At 50.5% G+C, this 22,898-nt stretch overlaps 1 protein-coding gene and 1 long non-coding RNA gene across 6 annotated transcripts in view; one reads left to right on the top strand and one right to left on the bottom strand.

Moving 5' to 3' along the window:
- The window catches only part of LOC123829736 (solute carrier family 23 member 1-like), a 48,769-nt gene extending 27,638 nt beyond the window's left edge, over window positions 1-21,131 (bottom strand). The window contains exons 1-2 of one of the 5 annotated variants that reach the window (XM_045855598.1): window positions 20,881-21,131; window positions 5,966-6,096 (exon numbers count right to left, since the gene is read on the bottom strand). In XM_045855598.1, the coding sequence (XP_045711554.1) occupies window positions 5,966-6,007 (42 nt within the window). In that variant the 5' untranslated portion in view covers window positions 6,008-6,096; window positions 20,881-21,131. Of the gene's footprint in view, window positions 1-5,674; window positions 5,770-5,965; window positions 6,097-9,550; window positions 9,830-9,866; window positions 10,086-20,880 lie in introns of those variants that run through there. The other 4 variants (XM_045855601.1, XM_045855600.1, XM_045855599.1 and 1 more) reach the window with 4 other exon arrangements.
- On the top strand, window positions 7,200-19,924 carry LOC123829739. The gene is made up of 2 exons (XR_006787645.1): window positions 7,200-7,454; window positions 17,946-19,924. It is a non-coding gene; the product is annotated as an uncharacterized LOC123829739 (long non-coding RNA).
- Window positions 21,132-22,898: the final 1,767 nt, after the last annotated feature.

Below are 22,898 nucleotides of genomic sequence, written 5' to 3'. Positions count from 1 at the left end.
CCCTGTGTTGACATCTGCCAAAGCTCTTGTCACAGCACGTGTGTTATGATGGACAGTTCCTTATCCATCTCTTCTGCGGGGCTGTGAGTTCCCAGAATGCACTGATGCGCCTTGCTCATCTCTGCTGTTCCGGTCGTCCTTGTGCCCGGTGTAGACTGAACGGATGGTGAGTGGATGTTACATACAAACATGAATCAGCGCACACAGGCTGCTCTGGGGCGGCAGCCAACTTACATTCCTCGTACCGTTTTCACCAAAATTAACTATGAATTCTAAGCATTCCCCTCCAAGCTATTGGCTATATGACTTACCGACCTTGAGAAAATTACTAGTATTTGTAAGCCTCGAATATCTGATTCATAAAACAGAAATGTTGTTAACACGTACTTCATCGTGGAGAAAATTAAATGAGAGCATGAAGAAATGGGGAGATTTGGGTCAAAGGATGCAAACAGATACTATAAAATGAATAAGTTCTGGGGATCTAATCTACTGCATAGTGATTACAGCTAATAACACTGTATTATAAACTTAAAAGTTGCTAAGAGAGTAGATACATGTTCTCACCACAGAAAGGAAATGGTAATTATGTGATGTGATGCAGCTGTTAGCCAATCTTAAGCTGGTGATCATTTTGTAATATATGTGTATCAAGTTAACACACTGCACACCTTAAACTTATATAATGTTATGTGTCAAGTACATCTCGATGAAGTGGGGGTGGGGCGTGGGGGAATGGACCAGGAAGCACACAGTCCTGTCCTGTGCCTGGCATAGGGTGTTGCCCAATAATTATTAACTGTTATAATTACAAAGAGCTTCCAGTCTCATGTTCTGAAGGTTTTAAACATATGCCCAGGGCTGATGTCTGAGCGTGTCGCTGGGGGTGACAGGAGCGTGAGAACACTGTCCCTGGTGTGGCCAGGAGGGAGCAAAGCCACCACCATACAAGTCAGGCAAGTCTAGCTGACGTGCCCCAGCGGGGTCCTGGGTCCTGGTCGGACCGCAGAGCGCATGTCTGCACGTCTGCATGTCTGCAGGACGGCAGGTCTGCACGGAGGCACTGCAGCCCTCTCCTGGAGAGAGCTCCAGAGAGAGCTTCCACACCCACCTCTGTGCCTAAGCACCCTTTACCTCAGCACCGCCTCAGGAAATGACTTCTGAACCAGGGTTGCATTATGACCCTCGTGGGCGCTGCACAATTTTACTCTATGCGCCCCTTCTTCCAAAAAAATGCATGTATTTTCTGACTACATTCGTCTAAAGGCAAATTTATTATTATATATTAAAACATTTTCTTTGATACAAAAGTTCCATTTTTTTTCTTCTGATTTTTGAAGACATGAAACCATTGTCACGGGCCCCTGAACGAATCGCGGGCCCCGGGGCCCTAAGGCACCGAGGCTGCCTCCGCAGAAGTGGGAGGACGGGGTGGGGAGGGGATTGCCACTTGTTCGACGTGAGGAGAGGCGAGAAAGCCGCCAGACCAAGAACTGGACGGTTGTCCTCTACCACCTTGAGGACGTCCCTGGTCCCTAGGGAACTTTATTCTGAGACAGGGGTTCTCACCCTCAGCACCACTGACATTTTGGGCAGGATAATCCGTTGCTGTGGTGTGTGTGCTTGTGTGTCTGTGCGCTGTGCGTAGGGGCGGGGCTGTCGTGTGCACCGCAGGCTGTGAAGCAAGACTGTGGTGAGGCTTGCAGACGGTGGGTTGGCTGATCCACACAGCTCAGCTCTGCAGAGTCATGTGTCCCGGGACTCCAAAGAGCCCTTGCTCACCAATCTAGCATTTATGTCCTGAAACACAGATGTAAGATTTTTGCTTCTGCTCACCTATTTAGTGATGGCTGGAAGCATGCACTGCTCGCCTACTCCAGGAAGCCTCCCCTGATGTCACCCCATCCTGGCCTCAGACTAGACTAGGTCTCCCCTCCTCAGAGGCTCCTACAAAACCATGGCCCCAGCATGCCTCACTGCAATCACGTTTATTTGTCCAAGACACCGTAAAGTCCCATAACGTCTCTATCTCTAGCATAGAGTTAGCACTCCTATAACTATCCGTTGGCTGATGAAGTAAATGAATGAATGTATAAGTTCATGACTATTGGGAATTTTTCTCATTGACTTTTTAAAAATCCCTAACTGGTCGGACCTCTTTTGAAACATCATGCTTATCCATTTAGATTCCCTGAAAGAAGGGTGCTGCTTGGCACTGGGGTTGCACACGAAAGGTTGTTTCTGCCTAAGGAGGTCAAAGCGGAACTAAAGTCAGACAGGAGGGTGCTGGAGGGAACTCGGGACCCCTGGCCACTTTTGGTGAGGTCTTAGTGAAGGGAGGGAGGAATCAGTGAGGGCAGCAAAGGTTAAAACGAGGCCGAGAAAAAGAGGAGAGGAAGAAGGGAAGAGGGAGTGAGGGATCGTTTGGGAGTGGTTGGTCGATCCTGGGCAGGTTACAGAGCAACCCAGCGCACCGTTTGAAGTCAGCCAGATGTGGTCTCCCGGTGCCCTGCGCAGGGATCAGAGGTGCCTCTCCCAGCCTCCATCTCCCCATCTAAATCTGGGATGGTGCAAGGATGCCTGAAGACCCCAGTGAGCACAGAGCCTGCGGTCCCCAGCGTGCACCTGTGCACACACGAACTCCCAGGGCCGCGGCCAGTACAGCTGCGTGTGTTCTGCCAGTGAGCTCACTCCCAGCCTCCCCAGGACCTCTCGGAGCTCCCAAGAAGGCGAGGGAGAAGGAAACGTGGGTGGGAGGGGGGACTGCTGGTCCTGGACCTTCTTGTCTTTTTTCCTATTAAGAGCCAATGACCCAAAGATTGTTCTCAGCGGGGTGAGCTCTGAATATTCTGTCTGGGTATCAACTTGGACCCTCTGAAGGTTGTGGAAACCACTTCTACCTCTGCTTTAAAACAATGTCTGGGCAATGGACCTTGCATGAGGTCCAAATTTAAAAAAAATTATAACGTGGATCTGCGGAAAATGTGTCTTCCATGAGAACCGCAGGTTCTTCCCTTCTGATAAGAGTGTGTGACCTCTCTGAAGCCCGTTGGCCACGGCCACTGAAAACACAGAGCCCGATCAAAGTGACTTTTCTGGCAAACCCCCTCACCTGGCTTACATGCATGGACGGGGCAGGTACAGAGTGTGCCTGCGGGGTCCTGTGCGGCCCAGAGGGATCGTTAGCTCACTAAAGACCTGCGCAGAGAGAAGCGACACCCCAGAGACATTGCAGAGCAGGGCTTCCCGGACGGCGGTAGGAGAGGCGCCATCTCGGAGTCTGTCCCTTTGTGGGGAGCACCTCTGTCCCTGGGGTGGGGAAGCCCCTGCAGGGAGGAGCCTGTGCGCGTGACTCACGCTGCAGGAGGAAGATGCTTGCAAACACCCTTCCGGAGGAAGAAGGAAGTCGTTTTTTTGTTGTTGTTGTTGTTGTTTTTTACTTTGCCATAGTACATCTGTATATTTTTAGTAGCTTTTTTGTAAAATATATTTTTTAATTTAATTGTTGTTTAAGTTCAGTTTTCTGTCTTTTACTCCCATCCCAGCCAACGCCCCCAGCCCTCCCTCCCTCCCTCCCAATTTCCACCCCCGCCCCCTAGTTTTTGTCCATGTGTCCTTTATACTTGTTCCTGTAAACCCTTCCGCTTTTCCCCTAAAATTCCCTCCCCTCTCCCCTCTGGTCAGCCTGTTCCCTATTTCAGTGTCTTTGGTTATATTTTGCTTATTTGTTTGTTTTGTTGTTTAGGTTCCTGTTAAAGGTGAGATCACATGGTATATACAATCACCAAGTGTTGGAAGCATCCTAGGTGCCCACCAGTAAACGAGTGGGTCAAAAACCAGTGGTACACTTACACCATGGAATTCTGTGCAGCAGCAGAAAGAAAGAAGGAAGAACGAAGTCTGAGGGAAGTGCCCCTGCTTGACGAAGAGGGGCCGCACCTTTTCCTGTGGGAAGTGACTTTGCCAACGCAGCACGTGGGCGTGACCAAACGAGGCAGCCTGGTGAGCCTTGCCGTTTGGTCGTGCTTTGCAGTTGACAAGCAGCTTCCAGTGCACCCTCTCCTTTGAGTCTCAGCACCGCCTATCACCCCCGATTCACAGACACGAAGACTGAGGCTCAGCGAGGCTTGTCCAAGGTCCCATTGTACATGGGAGAACAGTGCCCTCCTCTTTTGGTGTCTGGGGCCATTGCCTGCAGTTCCCCCCTTGTGCATACAGGGACAGCCCTCCAGCTCCCTGGTGCAGACAAGCAGAGCAGGAGGGGACTGCTGCGGGGACAGCAGCAGTGGGGAGGGGCGGAGTTCTTGGGGGCAGTTGGACCCCTTGCCCTTTGAGGCCATCCATAGCCCACACAGCCTTCCATCCCCCACCGACCCCAGCGAGGTTCATTTCCTAACACTCCCATTCGCCTGGCTCTAGCCAATGGGATTGCCCAGGTCTCTCCAACCATGGCCTCCGTCATCCTGCCTCAGTGCCTTTGCTCACCCTGTGCTCCCGACGTGTGCCCTGCTCCCCTGACCTCACTGTCTCCTCCTCCATCACCTCTCCCCATGTCCCACCCCCGTATGACTTTCCTCCCTTGCACTCCCAGCACCTCTGGTCCCCCTGTCACGTCGTTAGCCAGTTTCTCCCTTATATTAGAGAGATTTCTGTGTACCCCCCTTTCCTCTAGCTAGGCCATAAGCTTTCAGGGTTGGGAAGTTATCTTCCCTGGGTTTACATTGCTAGAAGTTTCTAGCAGAGCAACACGCACATGGAAACCAAAAGCACTCCAGGAGGGTGACTTCCCAATCTGGGTGCTGACACTGAGGTTTTGAGGAGAATGCAGAGAAGATGGGCCGCTGAAAAGGCGGTCAGTATGTGCTCCGTCCACTCTCCTCTCCAACTGGCCTCAGGTAAGTCAAAAGTGTGGAAAACATCACAGCCTTCAGAAAGTGGGACCTTCAGCGTATTTCCCAAGATTTGTTTTTTTTTGTTTTTTTTTAAGCTTCCGTGAAGTAGCGACAGAAATTATTCTGAGGAGAAGGAAGGAGAGTTCTCTCAGGTGTCTGCCTCACCCCAGCGATTCTTCGGAAGAGAGCCAGGGCTTCCTCTCTGCCAGAGGCTGACCAGCAGTGACCAGTGTCTAGCAGACTGGCCCCAGGGGACAGCTCTAGAGCCCAGTCCAGATTTGTGGGTGGCACCTGTCCCGAAGACACCTGGGCTGGGCCTCACCAGGGCTGCAGCCCAAGCCTGGTGCATCAGAGGGAGGGTCTCTTTCCACCTGTGGTGGGCGGTGGCAAGAGCAGAGGGTCTCCATTCAGTTCCTCCTGTTACTTTCAAGTAGCCAGAGTAGGTTGGAGAGGCCCTAGGGCCAGGGCCCAAGGACAAGCTAGACAAGCCTCCCGCTGGGTTGCCCTGACTTTCCTCCTCTGGGCCTCAGCTTCCCCACCTATAAAATGGGAGCAGAAGAGCCTGCTTCATGGACTTCAAAGGGACAAAATAAAGTACATAAAGTACCTGAGAATTTTAGTAAATATCAGTTCTCTCTCTTCCTCTCTCTCTCTCTCTCTCTCTCTCTCTCTCTCTCTCTCTCTCCTTCCCACTCTCCTCCCCTTTGCTTTGCTTCAGAAAGGGCTTCTGATCATTTCTGAGAACGCTGAAAAACAAACATTTGTTTTCAACAGAGACGAACCTGTGCATAAAGGTAAAGCAGAGGACTTTCCACCTTTTCCTCGTCCCTTTGTGACTCATTCAGAGGTCCGCCCTCGGGGAGGAATCTTTGCCTCAGTGATGGCAGGTCCAGAGTATAGCTGCCACCCTTGTCTAGTAATTGAAAATGTCATCTGGATCTGGGAGCCGTCATCCTCGCAGTCATAATGAGTCAGAGCATTAGGACTCCATGCTTCAACCCCGCGCCAGGCCTCCTCCTTCCTCGCTGCCTGTCCCCTTCTTGCTCTTCCCTCTCTCTTTTACCAGCACTCACCAAGGGGTCAGGGTGCTCACAGCCGGTGATGGTAGAGTTCATGGCCACGCGGGGTCTTCTCCTCCGGGCCTCCTCTCAGGATAGAACAGAAGTGAAGTCGTTCTCGTAGAGAAAGACCAACTTCTCAACACCTGCCAAAACAAGACGTGGAAGAGAGAGACAGAGATCCAGGGCTCGCTCTGGGGAGGGTGAGGCCTCCAAGCCCCGCCCTGATCACTGATGGATGACAGACTCCCTTCCAGACCTTTCCCTGTGTGATTACTGCAGGACACTAGGTGCATGACGTTGCAGTGAATGTTTTATAATTTGATAAGTTTGAATAATGGCAGAGAAGTTAATGATCCTCTATCACACAAGGAAACAAGTCAGGGTATAGCGCCTTAGGGTGTGGCCGTGAGACGGGAGAATAAGCTATGACAATGTCATCTAGATCTGGAGAATCCTTGGCAGGTGGAATAGGGAAACTGAGACAAACAGTGGACCATAATGGCTGAGTAATTTACAGCCTGGTGCAGTTGGTCACCAGGGCATCTGGCAGGGGCAAAACTGGGCAAACAAGACTTTTACCCCAGAGTAACCTCTTTTACCCTGGCCTTTCCTCCCTGGAGATAACATCTTGGCCTCAATTATATTTCAACTGCAGGCCCCCCCAAAACAGCAAAACCAGGTGGGCAGTGCCCAAACCAACTGCAATGACTAAAGACACCCTGCCCTGGCACTGACCAATCAGAGGAGACCATGACCCTGAAAGAGGGCACCTGGAGAACTGATAACTATTCTGCTAAAACCCTCCCCTGAAGCCTCCCCTGAGATTCCCACCTGCAGGAGAGATAAAAGCCTCAAGACAAAGGACCTAGGGGTGGGTGCTCTCCCTCTGGGGGGTGGCCAGCACTGTTTTCCTTTTCTTCTCCCTACCCACACTTCCATCTTTCCAGGTATGCATCTCCTAAACTCTAAGGCAGTAGGCAGCTGGCAGCTCATCCCAGATGGATCCCCTGGACTTGTCCCCAAAGCCCCCTCTTCTCTGACTTCTCAGTGAGCGAAGGCAGCCCAGTCGAGGCTGTCCTGTTGCTTCCTCTGTGCTAAGCCCTTCCTTGTTTTACTGTCCCCAGCTTTAATAAATGTATCCTCATAGTCACCCGGACTCATGTTGTGAAATATTTCCTACACAAAGTCAATGACTCACACACTACACATGACCCTGATCAGACCCACTCGGGGCCCGGCCCCCGTCAACATAATATGGCGACCCAGATAGGACGTCCCTTCTTGACCCTGTACAGCCAAGCTGGCTCACTTGCAGTGACTTGAACTGTCTCATCATGGATACAATGGTGGGATTCCAGAGAGGAGCCCACCCAGGACTGCCTCCCAGACCGGGACTGTGCTAGGTACTGCAGAGGTCCATTGCGCCCTACCAGCTTCTCTGTTTGCATCGGCTGGGCTTGGGTGAATTCCCATGGATTCTAGACATCTCTGTTGTTATAAGGTAAGAGGCTGAATTTACTTCATCTGTCTTTTTTTAAATCATCGAGGTAGAGCTGGAGGTTAAGGTTTGAGAAGAAGCCAAGCTAAGGCAGGACAGAAGGGAAAAAAAGGATGGCTGATTTTTAACATTGGCTTTCAGTTGAAGTTGCTTTCTGATGGTCTTAACAAAGAATTTTCTGTGTAAATAAAAGTCTAAACTCAGTGGTTCAGCTCTGAGGGTGAGGGGTGCTTACTCCCTCTGGCTCAACTCAGTCATTCTTAGGCAGTAAAGAAACTTTGAAGGGGAGGCAGGGACATGTGGGAGGGTTTGATGTGCAGACATGCAATTACTGAAAAGCTTTTACTCGCTTGCAAATACCGACAAAAATGGGAAGATTTAACTAGAAGTGAATGACTGAATATGGCCAAAATGTATCTCTTTTAATGTCTAAGTTAATTTTTGCATACAAAATTAGCAATGCCAGCTCTAAAACCAAATGAATGGGAAGCCGATCTTTATGACAAATTAGAAGCCCCTAGGAGGAGCTCAGGTCAATTAACACTATAATAGAAAACCAGTTTGCAGGGCAACTCTGGCTGTGGCTGCTCCTGGGTCTGTGGTCTTGGTGACAGCCAGGCTGTTGTTAGGGTGTTCTGCCCACTTCCTGAATCTTCCAGGCCTGGTCCAGGCCTTCCCCTTGGCAGGTCCCTCCCTTTTCTAGACATGTTGGGGTTCCATGCCTCTTGTTTAGTCTGGTCCTTTCCCCAGAGCTGGGCTCTGCCCCTTCATGTCACTACTGCTGTGCATGCCTCCAGGGTTCTGCTGCATTATCTGGTTCCTGCTGCAGATGTAGCCAGCAGAGGTTTGTTTTTTTTCTACTCCTCCTGCTTTTCTGATAGTCCTGATGCCTGGCTTTGGTTAAGCCCCAGAAAACTGCTTCCTGCCCGCCTGGAACATTAAGTCCAAGGACAGAGGACATGGCAGTCATCTGGGTGTGAGTAAGCCTGTAAATGCTATGGTTTTCTTGTAAATCAGGCTTAAGGAAATGCTGTGGCTTCACGATGAAGCAAGCTTGGAGTCTGATTCAGCTCCCCAGTTTGGTAAGCTATAAAATTACGAAATAGAGTTTGCTAGGAAACTCTTGTGGAGAAGTCTGTTTCTATTGCAAAAAGCCAGGCCACCTAGGAGGAACTGTAGGAGACTGAAGTGAGATCTGGAAAGAAAAGGCAGGAATGGATGGGGTTGCTTGGGGGTGTTTCCCTTTCCCCTGGCAGGTGGTTTGGGAGAGGTTGACATTGTCATGGAGGGGAAAGCTTCTAAGGCCCCTATATACACTTTATCTGTTCTATTTTCAAATTATAGTTTTAAAAAGACCACCTCCTGAAATGAGACTCAGTGGTTTGGCTGAATTTACTCGTGAGGACTACATGGTTGAGTTGGATACAGCAATTCCATACCAAGATGATGATGCTTCCGGGATTCCAGCCTACCCCTACTTTGGGAGAATCAGTTAACAGCTTTTCTGTTCCAGTTTCAGATCCTATTCCCTTGTGTCTCTTAGACCAGGCAGGAAGAGACTGCCATACCCTACACAGGCAGGGAGCACAATCCTTGTCAGCAGGAAACAGTGGCTGAAGAGGAACCCTCCTCTCCCACCACCTCCAAACCCTGTGGAGGTCACAGCTCATCTGAGAGACACGAAGAAACTGTTCTCTTAAATATTGTTACACACATTGGATGCATACATTCAAGGTCATGCCTCGTTGCAAGTTTATACATGACTAATGTTAAGCCATAACATCTAAGCTGTCAGAGTGGTTACAACACAGGCTTCATAGTGAATATCAGAGTGTGTGATATTCAATATGTGGCCTACATTGTAATTTTTTTGGCTGCGACCTCCGCAGGGTAAAAGATTTTAAGGATGGAGGTCTCTGAGGAGGAAATGAGACAGGACAGTGAGAAGCTAGGAGAATTCTTTGCCAAGTGGAACAGGGAGACTGAGACAGAGAGCTGGACACAGTGGCAGAACAATTTACAGCCAGGTGCGGGCGGTCACCAGGGTGGAAGGCCTGAGTGCCCGGCAGGCGGAAAAACTAAGAAAACAAGGACCTTACCTTCAGGGTAACATTTCCTCCCTGGAGATGACATCTAAGCCTAGTTGTGTTGCAGCTCCAGGCCCAGAAAAGCAGCCAAACCAGGTGAGCAACACCAGAACTAACTGCAGTGACTAAAGGCACCCTGCCCTGTCACCGACCAATCAGAGGAGACCATGCCCCTGAAAGGGCACACCTGGAGAACTGTTGACTATTCTGCTGGAACCCTCCCCGAGACCTCCCCTAAGGTTCCCACCTGCAAGAGAGAGAAAAAAAAAGCCTCCAGACAATGGACCCAAGGCATGTTCTTCCTCTGGGGAACAGCCCAAGTCGTTACCTTTCACTCCTTCCCCCCGCTTCTGTCTTCACAGGCCTGCATCTCCTAAACTCTAAGGCAACGGGCAGCTCTTCCCAGGCTGATCCCGTCCCTAAAACCTCCTCTTCTCTGACTTCCCTGTGAGCTAAGGCAGCCCAGCCTAGGCTTTCCTGCTGCTTCTCCTGCACTGAGCCCCTCCTTGTTTCACTGTCCCCAGCTTTAGTAAACATACCCTCATAGTTACCCGGACTCATGTTGTGAAATCTTTCCAACACAAAGTCAAAACCCCACACACTCCACATGACGCCAGTCAGACCCACTCAGAGCCATGCCTCTGTCCGGCAGTAGGAGCGGCCACTCAAGCTCACGGGTGGCGCAAAGGCCTTAAGCGAGAGCTTGAGGGGAAAAAAAAATGCCTTTCATCCTGGATGACTGACTCTGTTAACACCCAGAAGTGTCTAATGACCCATCATTTACAAACAAGAATCCAGGAGACTGTTGCCTGGCTCTCATTCCAGACAAGGCACTTGAAAGGCCCTGTTCAAAAATTTTGGATAAATCCTACTTCAGCAAATTGAAAGCAAGCCCAGTTTCAGCTACTCATCACAGTGGAATGTTCTGGAATGGGCCGCACTGAATCTCAGGGTTTGGGAAACACATGGCGGGATGTGCGTTGATGTCAGCAGGAGCTGGTCCAAGAGGAAGCCCTGAAAACCCAACTGTAAGATGTGTGACGAAGGAGGAGACAAACCTGATTTGGGCTGTAACAGAAGAGGAAAGGTCAGAAGAGAGTCCAAGATCTCTAAGCAGCTGAACTTGACTGAACCCCTAACCATGTTCGCCGTGCTCCACCTTTTCTCTCTGATCTTACCTAGCGTTCGCAGCAAACTGAACATTCGCAGCTAACTAAACATTCGCAGCAAACTGACATTCACTGCAAACTAACGTTCACATCCTTATTTTGCAGATTGAGAAATTCAGGTGCCGATGGGTTAGACTATTTGCCCAAGGTTCATAGCAAATGCGGGAATGGAAGTTCGAATCCAAACTGTCTGGGTCCACAGCCTGCAGGGTCAAGGACATACCAGATGGACCCACATGGATCATGGGGGTCCAAAGATGGGGAGGATAGGGCTCCAGGGGGGATGGCCCAGGGAGCGTGACCACAGAGGAGCCTCCTCAGGCAGACTCTGCCCTTCCCCCAGGAAGGTCTTGCCTTTCCTGGCTTTGCCCTCCTGCCACCTGCCTGGGAGGACAATGGAACTCCTCTGCCACCTGAGGTAACCAGGTACAGGGTTTGGGACCCAATGGAGGCCCAGCACAAACGTAATCTCGTTACCCACTTCATTTGGCTGCCTGTGCAGTGTTCCAGAACTTTCCTCTCTCTTTATCTCTAACCTCTCTTGGGGGCCTGACACTCTCTGCCTCGTGTGGTCCTGGGTCCAAGCCCTTTCTGCATGCACCCTGTGGCTTGAGTTCACCACTGCTGGCACGTAGTCCCCACCCCTCTCAGCTGCTCAGATGAGGATCCAAGCCTCCTGCTCCTCAGAAGTCACTTTCGTGGGCTTAGGTCCCTCCCCACACTGGCGTGGCCTGGCTCTGCCACTGTCTCCCACCTGAAAGCCACTGTAGTGCCCCACAACTGTCCCACAGCCTTAGCTGTTCAGCTGGTGGCCTCAGCCTCCCGGCCCCAGCTGGAATCCTCCTCCCCCGGCCCACACCAGCTTGGGGTCCCCCATACACACCCAGCGCATTCACGGGTGATCAGGTATGACCCTTGTGTTTTGAGTTACGGAAATCTAGCTCTAGCAATTAGCTCAAGCAATGAGAGGAATTTGTTTCAAGAATATGGGGGTCTCTCTGGAAACCTGTGATTTTTCCTCAGACACATGAAGGAGTTAAAACTCTCCCATTACATCTTCGCACTAAAGCTCCTCATCTCAAACTTGAGGCAGTTGCTCTGGCCCCAGGCACTTTGGGAGAAGGAAGGCACTGGGTCTCTCAGTTTATAATGCTGATGGCCCCGCCGGACAGGACGCACCATCCTTGCATGTGAAGTAGGCTAAGCAGGAAAGCTTGACCTTTCAGCAGGGAGGTCAGATAAATTGGCAGTTGGCTATTGCAGGAGGGAATATGCCAAGAGATAGCCCTGGGGCAAATTCCACCTGATAACTAGAGCTAATGAGACCCGCAGGGTTTCCAAAGAAATGGTCCAATTACCGTGAGCCGGCTCTTGGTTCCGCCTTTCAGAATGCACTTAGCCTTCCCTTGTTTTCCTCTTGCAAAGCATCCTGAACCCCAGCCACCAGGTCCTGTTCTTCAGGCGGAGCGCACTGTGCCCGGTGGCTGCTCTGCACGGGGGTGTGGGCACAGTGGGAATGCTGCACACCCCTGGCCATGGCCTTGGATGAGCGATGCACACAAGCCCAGTGAGAGCCATGAGCTGTGATGAGGCTTCTGCTGGGACTTTGGGGTGGGAAGCGTACTCTCTTCTTCACTAACCTTGAACCTAGAGGATGTTCCCGTGTAGCTGCCGGCAGCCACTCATAACTACATGGCACCTGACATCCAACAAGGAGCAGAGAGCCAGAGCAATGGGTCCCAGTGGTGTTTGAATCTGTGTGCCATGCTGACACTTTGGTTAGCCAGTTTTCTCCAGGCTTAACCCAGTTCACTTTGGGTTTTCTAACATGTGCAACAACTATAAACACCCACCCACAAACCTACACTCTTATCTCCAATCCCAGACAAGTTTTTTTTTTCCTTCAAATGACTTACATAATATTTGTTCATTTTTTACCCTTCAGTTACATTGATTGTTAAATTCTGAGAGCATTAAAAATAACTCAAACATCAGTTCTAATGCGAACAACCTCAACACATTTTTCCACAACAGAATTGTATTTGTTGGAAATGTACCAAAAGCAATCCAAGAGAGGACTAGGGAAACAATTTTTTTAAAGATTTTATTTATTTTTAAAGAGAAGGGAAGGAAGGGGAAAAAAAAACATTGGGCCTGAACCCATAACCTAGGCATGTACCTTGGCCAGGAATCAAACTGGCAACCTTCTGATTTTCAGGATGACATCCAACCAACCGAGCCACCCCAGTCAGGGCTGCGGAAATGATGTAAAGGCCACTTGCCTGTAAGAGGCTTTACTCAAAATAATACCTGCTTTCATAAATTCTTGATCTGGAAGGTCAGTAAGCCAGCACTGGCCACAGAGGGTGGGGTTTTCTCTGTCTTTGTGGAGCCTTTACTACTTTCACCAGAAATCGGAGTTGTACGATTTCAGGTTTGGATCTGCAAAAGCACTTGCTTCCAATTTTGATACATGCAGCTTGAGAAAGCTGCCTCAAGTGGATGGTGGCTCTTTTTCTTATTATTATGTAATTGTTGTTCAAGTACAGTTCTCTGTCTTTTACTCCCATCCCAGCCAACCCCCTCCCCAACCCTCCCCACCTCCCTCCCATTTCCACCCCCCCAGTTGTTGTCCATGTGTCCTTTGTACTTGTTCCTGTAAACCCTTCCCCTTTTCCCCTGAAATTCCCTCCTCTCTCCCTCTGGTCAGCCTGTTCTCTATTTCAGTGTCTTTGGTTATGTTTTACTTGTTTCATTGTTTTGTTGTTTAGGTTCCTGTTAAAGGTGAGATCATATGGTATTTGTCTTTCACTGCCTGGATTATTTCGCTTAGCATAATGCTTTCCAGTTCCATCCATGCTGTCGCAAAGGGTAGGAGCTCCTTCTTTCTTTCTGCTGCATAGAATCCCATTGTGTAAATGTACCATAGTTTTTTGATCCATTCATTTACTGATGGGCACCTAGGTTGCTTCCAACACTTGGCTATTGTAAATTGTGCTGCTATGAACATTGGGATGCACAGGTTCTTTTGGATTTGTGTTTCAGGGTTCTTAGGGTATAATCCCAGCAGTGGAATTGCTGGGTCAAAAGGCAGGTCCATTTTTAGGTTTCTGAGAAAATTCCATGCTGTTTTCCATAGTGGTTGTACAGTCTGCAGTCCCACCAACGGTGCACTAGGGTTTCCTTTTCTCCACAACCTTGCCAACACTTGTTGTTTGTTGCTTTGTTTACGATGGCCATTCTGACTGGTGTGAAGTAGTATCTCATTGTGGTTTTAATTTGCATCTCTCTGATAGCTAGCAATACTGAGCATCTTTTCATGTGTCTCTGGATCCTCTGTATGTCCTCCTTGGAGAAGTGTCTGTTCAAGTCCTTTGCCCATTTTTTAATTGGGTTGCTTGTCTTCTTAGCATGGGGTCGTGTAAGTTCTTTACATATTTTGGAGATTAGACCCTTGTCGGAGGTATCATTGGCAAATATGTTTTCCCATATGGTTGGTTCTCTTTTTATTTTAATACTGTTTTCTTAACTGTGCAGAGGCTTTTCATTTTGATGAGATTCCATCTGTTTATTCTTTCCTTTATGTCCCTTGCTCTAGGGGACAAGTCAGTAAAAATGTTGCTGCGTGGAATATCTGAGATTTTCCTGCTTATGTTCTCCTCTAGGACTTTAATGGTGTCATGACTTACATTTAAATCTTTTATTCACCTTGAATTTTTTTTGTGTATGGTGTAAGTTGGTGCTCGAGTTTCATTTTTTTTGCACGTAGCTGTCCAGTTCTACCAACACCATTTGTTGAAGAGGTTATTTTTACTTCATTTCATGTTGCTGCCCCCTTTGTCGAATATTAATTGACTGTAGAGACTTGGGTTTATTTCTGGGCTTTCTGTTCTGTTCCATTGGTCCATGTGCCTGTTTTTATGCCAGTGCCAGGCTGTTTGGATTACTGTGGCCTTGTAATACAGTTTGGTATCAGGTATTGTGATCACTCCTACTTTGCTCTTCTTTGTCAAAATTGTAGCAGCTCTTCAGGGTTATTTATGGTTCCATATAAATTTTTGAAGTGTTTGTTCTATGTCTGTGAAATATGTCATTGGTACTTTAATAGGTATTGCATTGAATGTGTAAATTGCTTTGCTTAGTATGAACATTTTGGTGATGTTAATTCTTCCAACCCATGAACACAGTATATGTGGTTGCTATAAGATAGCAACCATTGCTATCTGATAGTTGAGTTTCCTCTATTTCATTTAGCATTCTTTCTGAAGCTTCCTCCTTTCCTTTCATTTGGGGATTGCTTCTTTGTCTTCCCATTGTATGTGAGACTCTTCTTGTTAGCCTCAGCTTCTTAAATTGGTCTGTTCTGGCTCCCTGGGTTTATGGTGTGAACTTCTGTGGTAGAATACCTGTGAGATTCAGTGGTGCCATCTCTTTGATCTCCCAAGCTCACTGGTCTTCATTTCAGTCGGCTCTGTGTTTGTTTTTGGGTTTTGATTGTTGTTGGGTCTTTCTTTGGTGGGTCCTTCCCACCAGCTGGCTAACTGAGGGTCACTCTATTCACCACCTCTTGTATTTTGTTGTGCTGGTGAGGGCAGTTTGTGTTGAAGCTGGTTCTTCCACGTGTATAAGGTTTTGAGGATTCTCTCTCGCTCTTGTTCAGTTGTTTGTTCTGGGTAATTTCTCCACTATTTAGTTGTATTTCCAGATAGGTCCTGGACTGAGGTTAGTGTGGTTTTCACTCCCTCCTTCACCTTCTTCTGTTGTTCTCTGTTGGTGGTTCCTTTGTTGTTGGGTTTCCTCTTCCAGTGGGTATCCTGGTGTTCACTGCTTTCACCTACTCTTCTTCATGGTCAGTTGGAGGAGGAAGGCAAAGTGGTTTAAGACAGCAAGAGAGTATTCTATGATATTTACAGTAGCAGTCGGTAGAGAAGAGACAGGAGATCCTTTGGCTATGTATAGTGTTAACCATGATATTCCACCCAATTAGCCACTTTTTAGAAAGAATGGAGAAAAGATAAGACTCTTATTGGGGAGGTAAGGGTTGTGAGTTGAATCTAGAAGGCAGTGAGGTTGTGGGAAGTCAGATTCTGAAGTAAGGTGAGAGTAAAGGCTAGTAAATAGGTGTAGTGTGTAACAGAACAGAATTAACCACTACAGTAATAGAGTTCAGGAAACCGTGAAGTGGGCTAAGATCTGGGAGGGGTGTTGTGTAGTATGTACAATTGTATGGAACAGCTATTATTTACAATAATATTAGAGCCACAATCATATGACAGGGTCTATGTGATCTGGATAACAAGAATAGGGAGTACAGGACCTTGAGTAGTGTGCTAATGGGACACAAATGAAGTGAAGGACAGTAAATTAGCAATACAGTATGAAAGACAGAACAGGGGACACCTGTCAAACGATACAATATACCCAGCCAAGCAAAGAAGACTAAACAGAAAGAAGAGGAGTACAAAAATACTATTAAAATAAAAGATGTAAGAATAATGAAAAATAATAATACGAATATGCAATAACTTGCGGTTCTCTGTAATAGCAAAGTGAAATTTGCCTCACTGTCTCAGCTGTTGGGATGCCCCCTCTTTGGGTCCAACTCCGGTCTTTTCACAGTTCCAGGGTTTTGTTTGTTTTTTTGTCTCACTTGTGGGTATTTTAAAGAGAGAGAGAGGGAGAGAGGAACAGAAGAATGAAGGAAGAAGAGATAAAATTGGAAAGAAAGGAAGAAGGAATAAAACAAGAAAGAAGGAGAGAGAGGAAGAAGGAACTGAGAGATAAGAAAATAATAACCTCTTGGTGGTTTCAAACCGGCCACATGGGTTTTTCTGGCCTTGCCGGCTGCAGCAGGCTGAGGGGCTGGTCTCCCTTCCCGACCAGCACTCAGTCGGCCTTGCGCGCACTCCCCCCAGAGCTAGCCTGGCACGCCTCTCCGAGGGGACTTGGGTGTGGGATCCGGGCCTTCCTCCGAGTGCGCTCTCCCCGGAGGAGTTATCGCTGTGGGCTGGGGCTTTCCGAGAACGCGCTCTCTCCAGCTTGCGGGTGCTAGCACGAGGCCAGGCTGTCTCCGGCCCCACGGGTTGGGGTGCACACATTTCCCAGTGCTATGGGGGCACGAAGGGCCTCCTGCGCCTCTTTGGGAGTGCTGCCCAGCTGGGTGGGGAGGAGGCTGGAGCGATTGTTGCAGGAGAATTCCCCAAACATTGTCTTTTTTCACTTTTTCTTTTTGAGAAATTCCTCCTACTCAAGCCTCCCGCTCCATACAATGGCCTGGCCTCTCGCACAGCCCAATTCTCCAGCCAGACCGGGGGCTGTCAGGGTCAGGGCCCATCACTGTGCAGCTCTCAACTCTCCCCAGTCGGCGTCCACAGATTCCATGGGTGCTCACAGCCTCTGTGTGTTTGCCGCTTAGAGCTTAGTCCCCTCTCTGCGACTTCAGGCAATCAGGTCTCTTCCAGTGCTGCTCAAGCTTTGTTTGGCAGGGGAGGGAGCAGTTGACCCGGCTCTCTCCCAAGGACCCTGTGGCAGACTGGGCAGGTGCCGAGCCTGGGGCTGCAAATGCCCTGAGCCTGGGGCTGCAGCTGCCCTGGTCCCAGTCCCTGGGACCTTATCGTCCTGAAGCACTCTCCTTGCCGGCTGGTTTTTCAGTGTCCGCTACAGTTCTTGGTCTCCTACTTTCATATGTGCTGGGGTACTGTTGGCTGTTTGCTCTGTTCCTCCACAGAGCGGCCAGGTTTTCCTCCCGTGTGCAGGGGAAGTGGAATCTGCTCCCTCCTACCTCGCTGCCATCTTCCTCTCTCCTCCAGATGGCGGCTCTTGATTTACGACTTCGTGGTCTAAATAATCCCCATATTCATGCTTAATTGAATTTCGGTTTGTAAAACAGAGGCGGGCAAACAGGCCCGGTCTGGTCCCCGCCTGTTCATGTGAACAGAGTTTCTCGGAAACTCATCTCCACGGTCTCTGCAGCTGCTGTGTGGCACAACAGTCAAATAGTCGTGACAGGACCACGGAGCCTAAAATACCTCATTGTCTGGCCCTTTCCGAAAAGGTCCACTCGCTGTTGTTCCAGAGCACCAGTCCAAAAACGCAGGCTCCAAAAGCAACCCTCAATTTAAAAGGTCTTCAGCGTGTAATTTTTCATTTTTAATTGCACAATGTAGGGGTGATTTTTAAGGAAATAACTTTAAACAGAATATAACTCTTTTCTTTTAACCCGATTTTCTCCTCTTCAGGTGCAGCACACCCGCCAGCCTCTGCTCTTCCCTTCCGGAGCCCCATGTCGTCCGAGCTCTTGTCTGGGTTTGCTCTTGGGGGCTCAGGCAGGTCTCCAGGGCGGCCTAATGGGAACAGTCCTGACGGGCCATTCACCTTTTAGAATCTCCTTTCTCTGCTGTTGTGTGACTAACCGCTTCTGCTAACCCTCCAGCTTGTGTCTGTGCCTCAGCGTCCAAGCCCTCCTGTGGGACCAGCAGGACACACGGAAACATATCTGGGTGGGGTCCCAGGAGCCAGGGCCCGACACCCGGGTGGGAGAACCTGACCTGAGGGCTGCCGAGGAGCATGGAGCCACGATCTGAAGCCAGCACAGGGAGAGCAGGGTTGGAAACCACCTCTCTCCTACAACCGGGATCAGAGAAACAGGTTGCCACAATTTCACAGCTGCCTCAAGCTGCCCCTTCTCTGCAGGAGCAGGTCCTGCAGCTGCCTGGGTGTCTTTGTGATTCTGGCTCTTCCTCACAGCACTCTGGGTCCCCTTGCCCGTCACTGAGGCTCGGAGTGGAGGGTGGGGCTTTGGGGGGTCAGACCCTCCAGGCTCCCACACATCCTCTTTGCTCCAGGACGAGCACTGGCTCCTCTTTGCACACCGGATGACAGTGTGCAAGCCCAGGGCCAGAGACCTAAGACCTGCGCTACAGACTGAATGTTCTCGCCCCTCCAAATTCACATGTGAAATCCTAAAGCCCGATGTGATGACATCTGGAGGTGGGGCCATTGGGAGTCCCAGTGGTGACCCCTCAGAAATGGAATGAATGCCCTTATCAAGTGGACCCCAGCGAGCTCCCTCACTCTGTCCGCCGAGCGGGGACCCAGCAAGAAGCCAGCCGTCCGTGGGCTAGGAAGCAGGTCCTCACCAGAGGCCGTCTTCCAGGGCCCTGATCTTGGACTTGTCCACCTCCAGAGCTGTGCGGAAAAAATGTTTGTTGTTCAAGCCACCCAGTCAGTGGTATTTTTTAATTGAGCAGCCCAAACAGACTAAGACAATCTGGCATGTGCGGAATTCCCTTGTGATTGGCTCTATAAAAAGAAAATAGTGGTTTTGGCCTCTGGCGTTTCCTTCGCTAGAGTCCTGTCAATAGGAATTGGACCTAAATACAGGGTCCGGCTGAAGTAATACCGGAGTGTGGTCAGTAGGGTAATAATACGGGTATTAATAACTTACAGTTTTAATTTGAGCATGTCACCTAAACTGTCCTAGGGTGTGCTGGAGGGTGATATTGTTGTGTTACAGAATTACACGCTGATGATTTTGTAATAAAAGATTTTGTAGTAAAAAGGGGGTGTCACTTGTGCTGGACCCTGTGCTTTGGGCCAGCAGTCCCCATCTTCCCTTCGGGCACTCTGACCAGGGCTGAGGCGCTCTGGGGATCGGGCGACACACTGACGACGCTCCTCCTGAGCAGGGCACGAGGTGGCCGTCCTGGAGGTCCCTGCCCAGCTCTGACCGTGACCCGCGCACCTCGGTCCTCTGCCGAGTGCCAGCCGGGACGGAGGTCCGAAGGCTGACTTCAGGGCCCACGCATGTAAATGTGTGTTTCCCCTTTTCTGCCCCCACCCTCTTGCAGAGAAATTCTCTTACTGGGAAGTAGAGTTCCAGGTGTTGAGAGCGGGACGTAACTCTAGAAGAAACTAATGTCCAGAAGGAGGAGAGCCTGCTCGGTCCACGCTCCTCCGCTCCGTGAAGGACACCAGCGCCCACCAGAGCCCGAGCCAGAGCGTGGCCCAGAGCGTGGCCCAGAGTGTGGCCCAGAGCGTGGCCCACCCACCTTCTGCCAGCCTCACCGCCTAAGTGTGTTGCACGTGTGTCCAATTCCCCGTCCTGGTGGCAAATACATTAATTCACCTCGGCCACCCTCATTGCTCCCCTTTTAAGGCCACATCAGCTTCCTTGTGGGTTTATGCACGGCGGTCTGGATAAACTCTTAAACACAAACCTAGTGTTGTCATTCTCCTCTTTACAACGTGTCCTGGCCTGACTGGTGTGGCTCAGTGGTTCAGGCGTTACCCTGTAGGGCAAAAGGTCATGGGTTCAATTCCCAGTCAGTGCACAAGCCTGTGTGGTGGGTTGGGTCCCTGGTCGGGGCATGTGCAAGAGACAACCTATTGATGTTTCTCTCACACATCAATGTTTCTCTCCCTATCTGTCCCTTCCTTCCTGTCTCTCTAAAAATAAGTAAATAAAGTCTTTAAAAAACAAAAATATCTCGCTTTAAGCCGCGTGGCTCAGCACCGCCCCACCTCACTCAGCGTCAAGTACACACAGGCGGCATTCCATGAATAGCAGCTGCAGTTAATCAGATTGCTCAAGTGTATTCGGCACAGCATAGTCATGAACTTGTGGCTTTGAACTCTTGGGCCAGCTCTTTTGTTCAGAAAGAGGTGGACTTCAAGAACCCGCCTTCCACATCGGGCCACCAGGCTGCACACATGAAACTAATGCGAAATAACTAAAGTATCCTTTAATTGAAAACCACATTTTAAAATAACAATAAAAAAGAGGAAATGAAAAAAAGGATACAGAAAATAAGAAAATGCAGATACTCCACTGCTAGATGGAGAGGTTTTGAGTTTCTCACGAGCACACTGCTCACCAGAACAGCTACCCCGGGGGGCCCACATCGCCACCATCCCCTTTGGAAGGACCTCAGTCATCCCTGCTTTCATCAGAAGGGTCCATGGAAAAAGGGGAGACTTCTGGGAGAGAAAAGTGAGAGTGTGGAATAAAACCTGCCCTTGTCACTCTTTCCAAATAAGCTTTGTAGCTTCCCCGAAAAAGTGAACGGAACAGGAGCGGAGGCAGAGGGGATCAGCGGCCCCGCGGAGATGTCAGCGGAAAGCAGACTCAAGCAGCGAGCGCCTGTCAGGGTCCTTGCGGCCTGAGTCACCTACCTGCTTCTTGGTTGCTTGGCTTCTGGTCTGTGGACACGGCTAGACAGTGGCAAAGGGGCAGTCCTTACTGATGTCTCCTTACGGCTGGGGAGACAGGATCCAGCCGCTGGCGACAAAGCAGCAGCAGCAGCACCAGGCTCAGTCTCGGGCTTGTGGAGGGGAAGCTCGCAAGGGACTGTGTAACACAGCTCTGAACCCGCAGATGGGAGAGGAAGCAGAGGGAGGGAGAAATCAGCTCAGGGCACCCGAGAAGTAAGGTCGCCAGAACCCTCCCCTCAGAACTCACAGAGTTTCTGTGCAGGAAACTCACACTCACCCAGCACGCGTCCACACGCCCTCCCCCGGTGCTATCTTAGTTCAGTTGTGTTTTGTTCTGTTTCTCAGGCTCCGGGAAGTGCTAGGGTCGGGACCTTTACCGCCCCGTGTCTGATGTCCTGGAGATACCTCTGAACCTTCTGCAGCTGCTGCAGGGGATGCAAAACTGACAGTTTCCTGAACACACTGCAGAAAGTTTTGGGGAGTCTCAGAACTCATGAGGAGGGGCCCTAGAGCCCCGGCCACCAGGTCAACACACTTCCTCTAAGACAGCCTAGAAAAGTAGCTCCATTGGCTTGGACGCCGTCTTTGGTGGGTGCTCTGGGTGTGTGTTTAGAGGGTGGGGGTGGGGAGAGAATGATGCACTTGAAATGGTGGCGCATTTAGAGATCAAAAGCACAGGCAGAAATCAAAGGCATCGTAATGAACGGTTCAGCTGTAGGCGCTGGGGGCAGCCATGTTCAATTTCGGACTCCAGTCCCACACTCTGCAGTGCACCTGCAGGCTCAGCCGCCTTGGGAGCTGGAAGTCACAGATCGAGCACCTCGCCCATCAGAGAATAGGAGAGATAACCCACGTCTGTAAAAAATGATCTCTGGAAGGAACACAGAGATGTGTCCTGCAGGGCGGGCTGCGTTGCTGCTGGGAGGGAAGGAACGGCAGGGAGTCTGCGGAATCCAAACGCCGGAGCGGGTGCGGCGCTGAGGTCCCCCTGAGAGGTCAAGGCCTGCGCTGAAGTGGCTCCCGGCGTCATTCACAGGATGGGTCTGTGGGGCGATGCCGCGCCGCGGTTCCTGTGGACGGCACGTTCGTTGACTTTACACTGGGCGACACACTTTCTTCCATAACTGTTTCCCCGGCATGCGGGGGGGCGGGGGGGGGGCGGGGCCTGGCGGAGGAAGGTGAAACAGACCCGTATTCGGACTCCGGGACAGTGGGGCCCGCCCGGAGTGCCCGCGCTGTCATTGGGAGGGCCCCTGATACACGCGCTCTGGGGGGTTTCCACCCGGAACCGTGTTTTCTGCTGAACCAGGGGACTGTTCTTTTTGGCTTTTGTTCTCTTCATCCCCGAAGTCCCTCCGAGTCACTCACTCCAAAGAACCCCAGCGCTGCCCTGGCGAGTAGCTCAGTTGGTTGGAGCGTCATCACCCAGGGTTGCAGGTTTGACCCAGGGTCAGGGCACGCATGAGCATCAACCAATGAATGCAGAAGTAAGTGGAACAACAAATCTCTCCCTCTCTCATCAGTTAAAAAAAAAAGAAAAGAGGAACCCCAGTGCCCAGGCCGCTGCCCTGCCCTCTCATCTCCTGTGTTGTCGGGACAGGCTCAGGCCACCCGTTGGGCTCCGGGGTCTGTTCTTGGTGCCGAGTGGGATGTCAGCTCACAGGCAGCTCAGCGGGGACCTGTCCCCGGGGGCCAGGACTGCAGTCTGGAGTCCCAGAGGGTGAGCCCCCTGATGCTCGAGAGCCACGCCAGGCTATAGCGCCTGTTCAGCTCTCGCACGTCATCTAGGCCCCAGGAAGTCCTGAGCCCCCAAGGACGGCTTCCATGAGCAGTGCGTCCTCCTTGTCAGCACCGCCACCATCCTGCTGACCCCCCTCCTCCACAGGGAGCTTCCTTCCAGAGAGGGTGCTGAGGGGGTGCTCTGGGTAAGCGCCCCCAGCCTGTGAGGTTCAAAGCCCCAAAGGCTGAGCACATGGAGC

This window comes from Phyllostomus hastatus, unplaced genomic scaffold (assembly GCF_019186645.2).
Source record: "Phyllostomus hastatus isolate PE091 unplaced genomic scaffold, TTU_PhHast_1.1 phas_scaffold_114, whole genome shotgun sequence".
Lineage (NCBI taxonomy): Eukaryota > Metazoa > Chordata > Mammalia > Chiroptera > Phyllostomidae > Phyllostomus > Phyllostomus hastatus.
The sequence above is the reverse complement of the archived record's forward strand: the minus strand, read 5'-3'. Positions and strand labels throughout refer to the sequence as shown.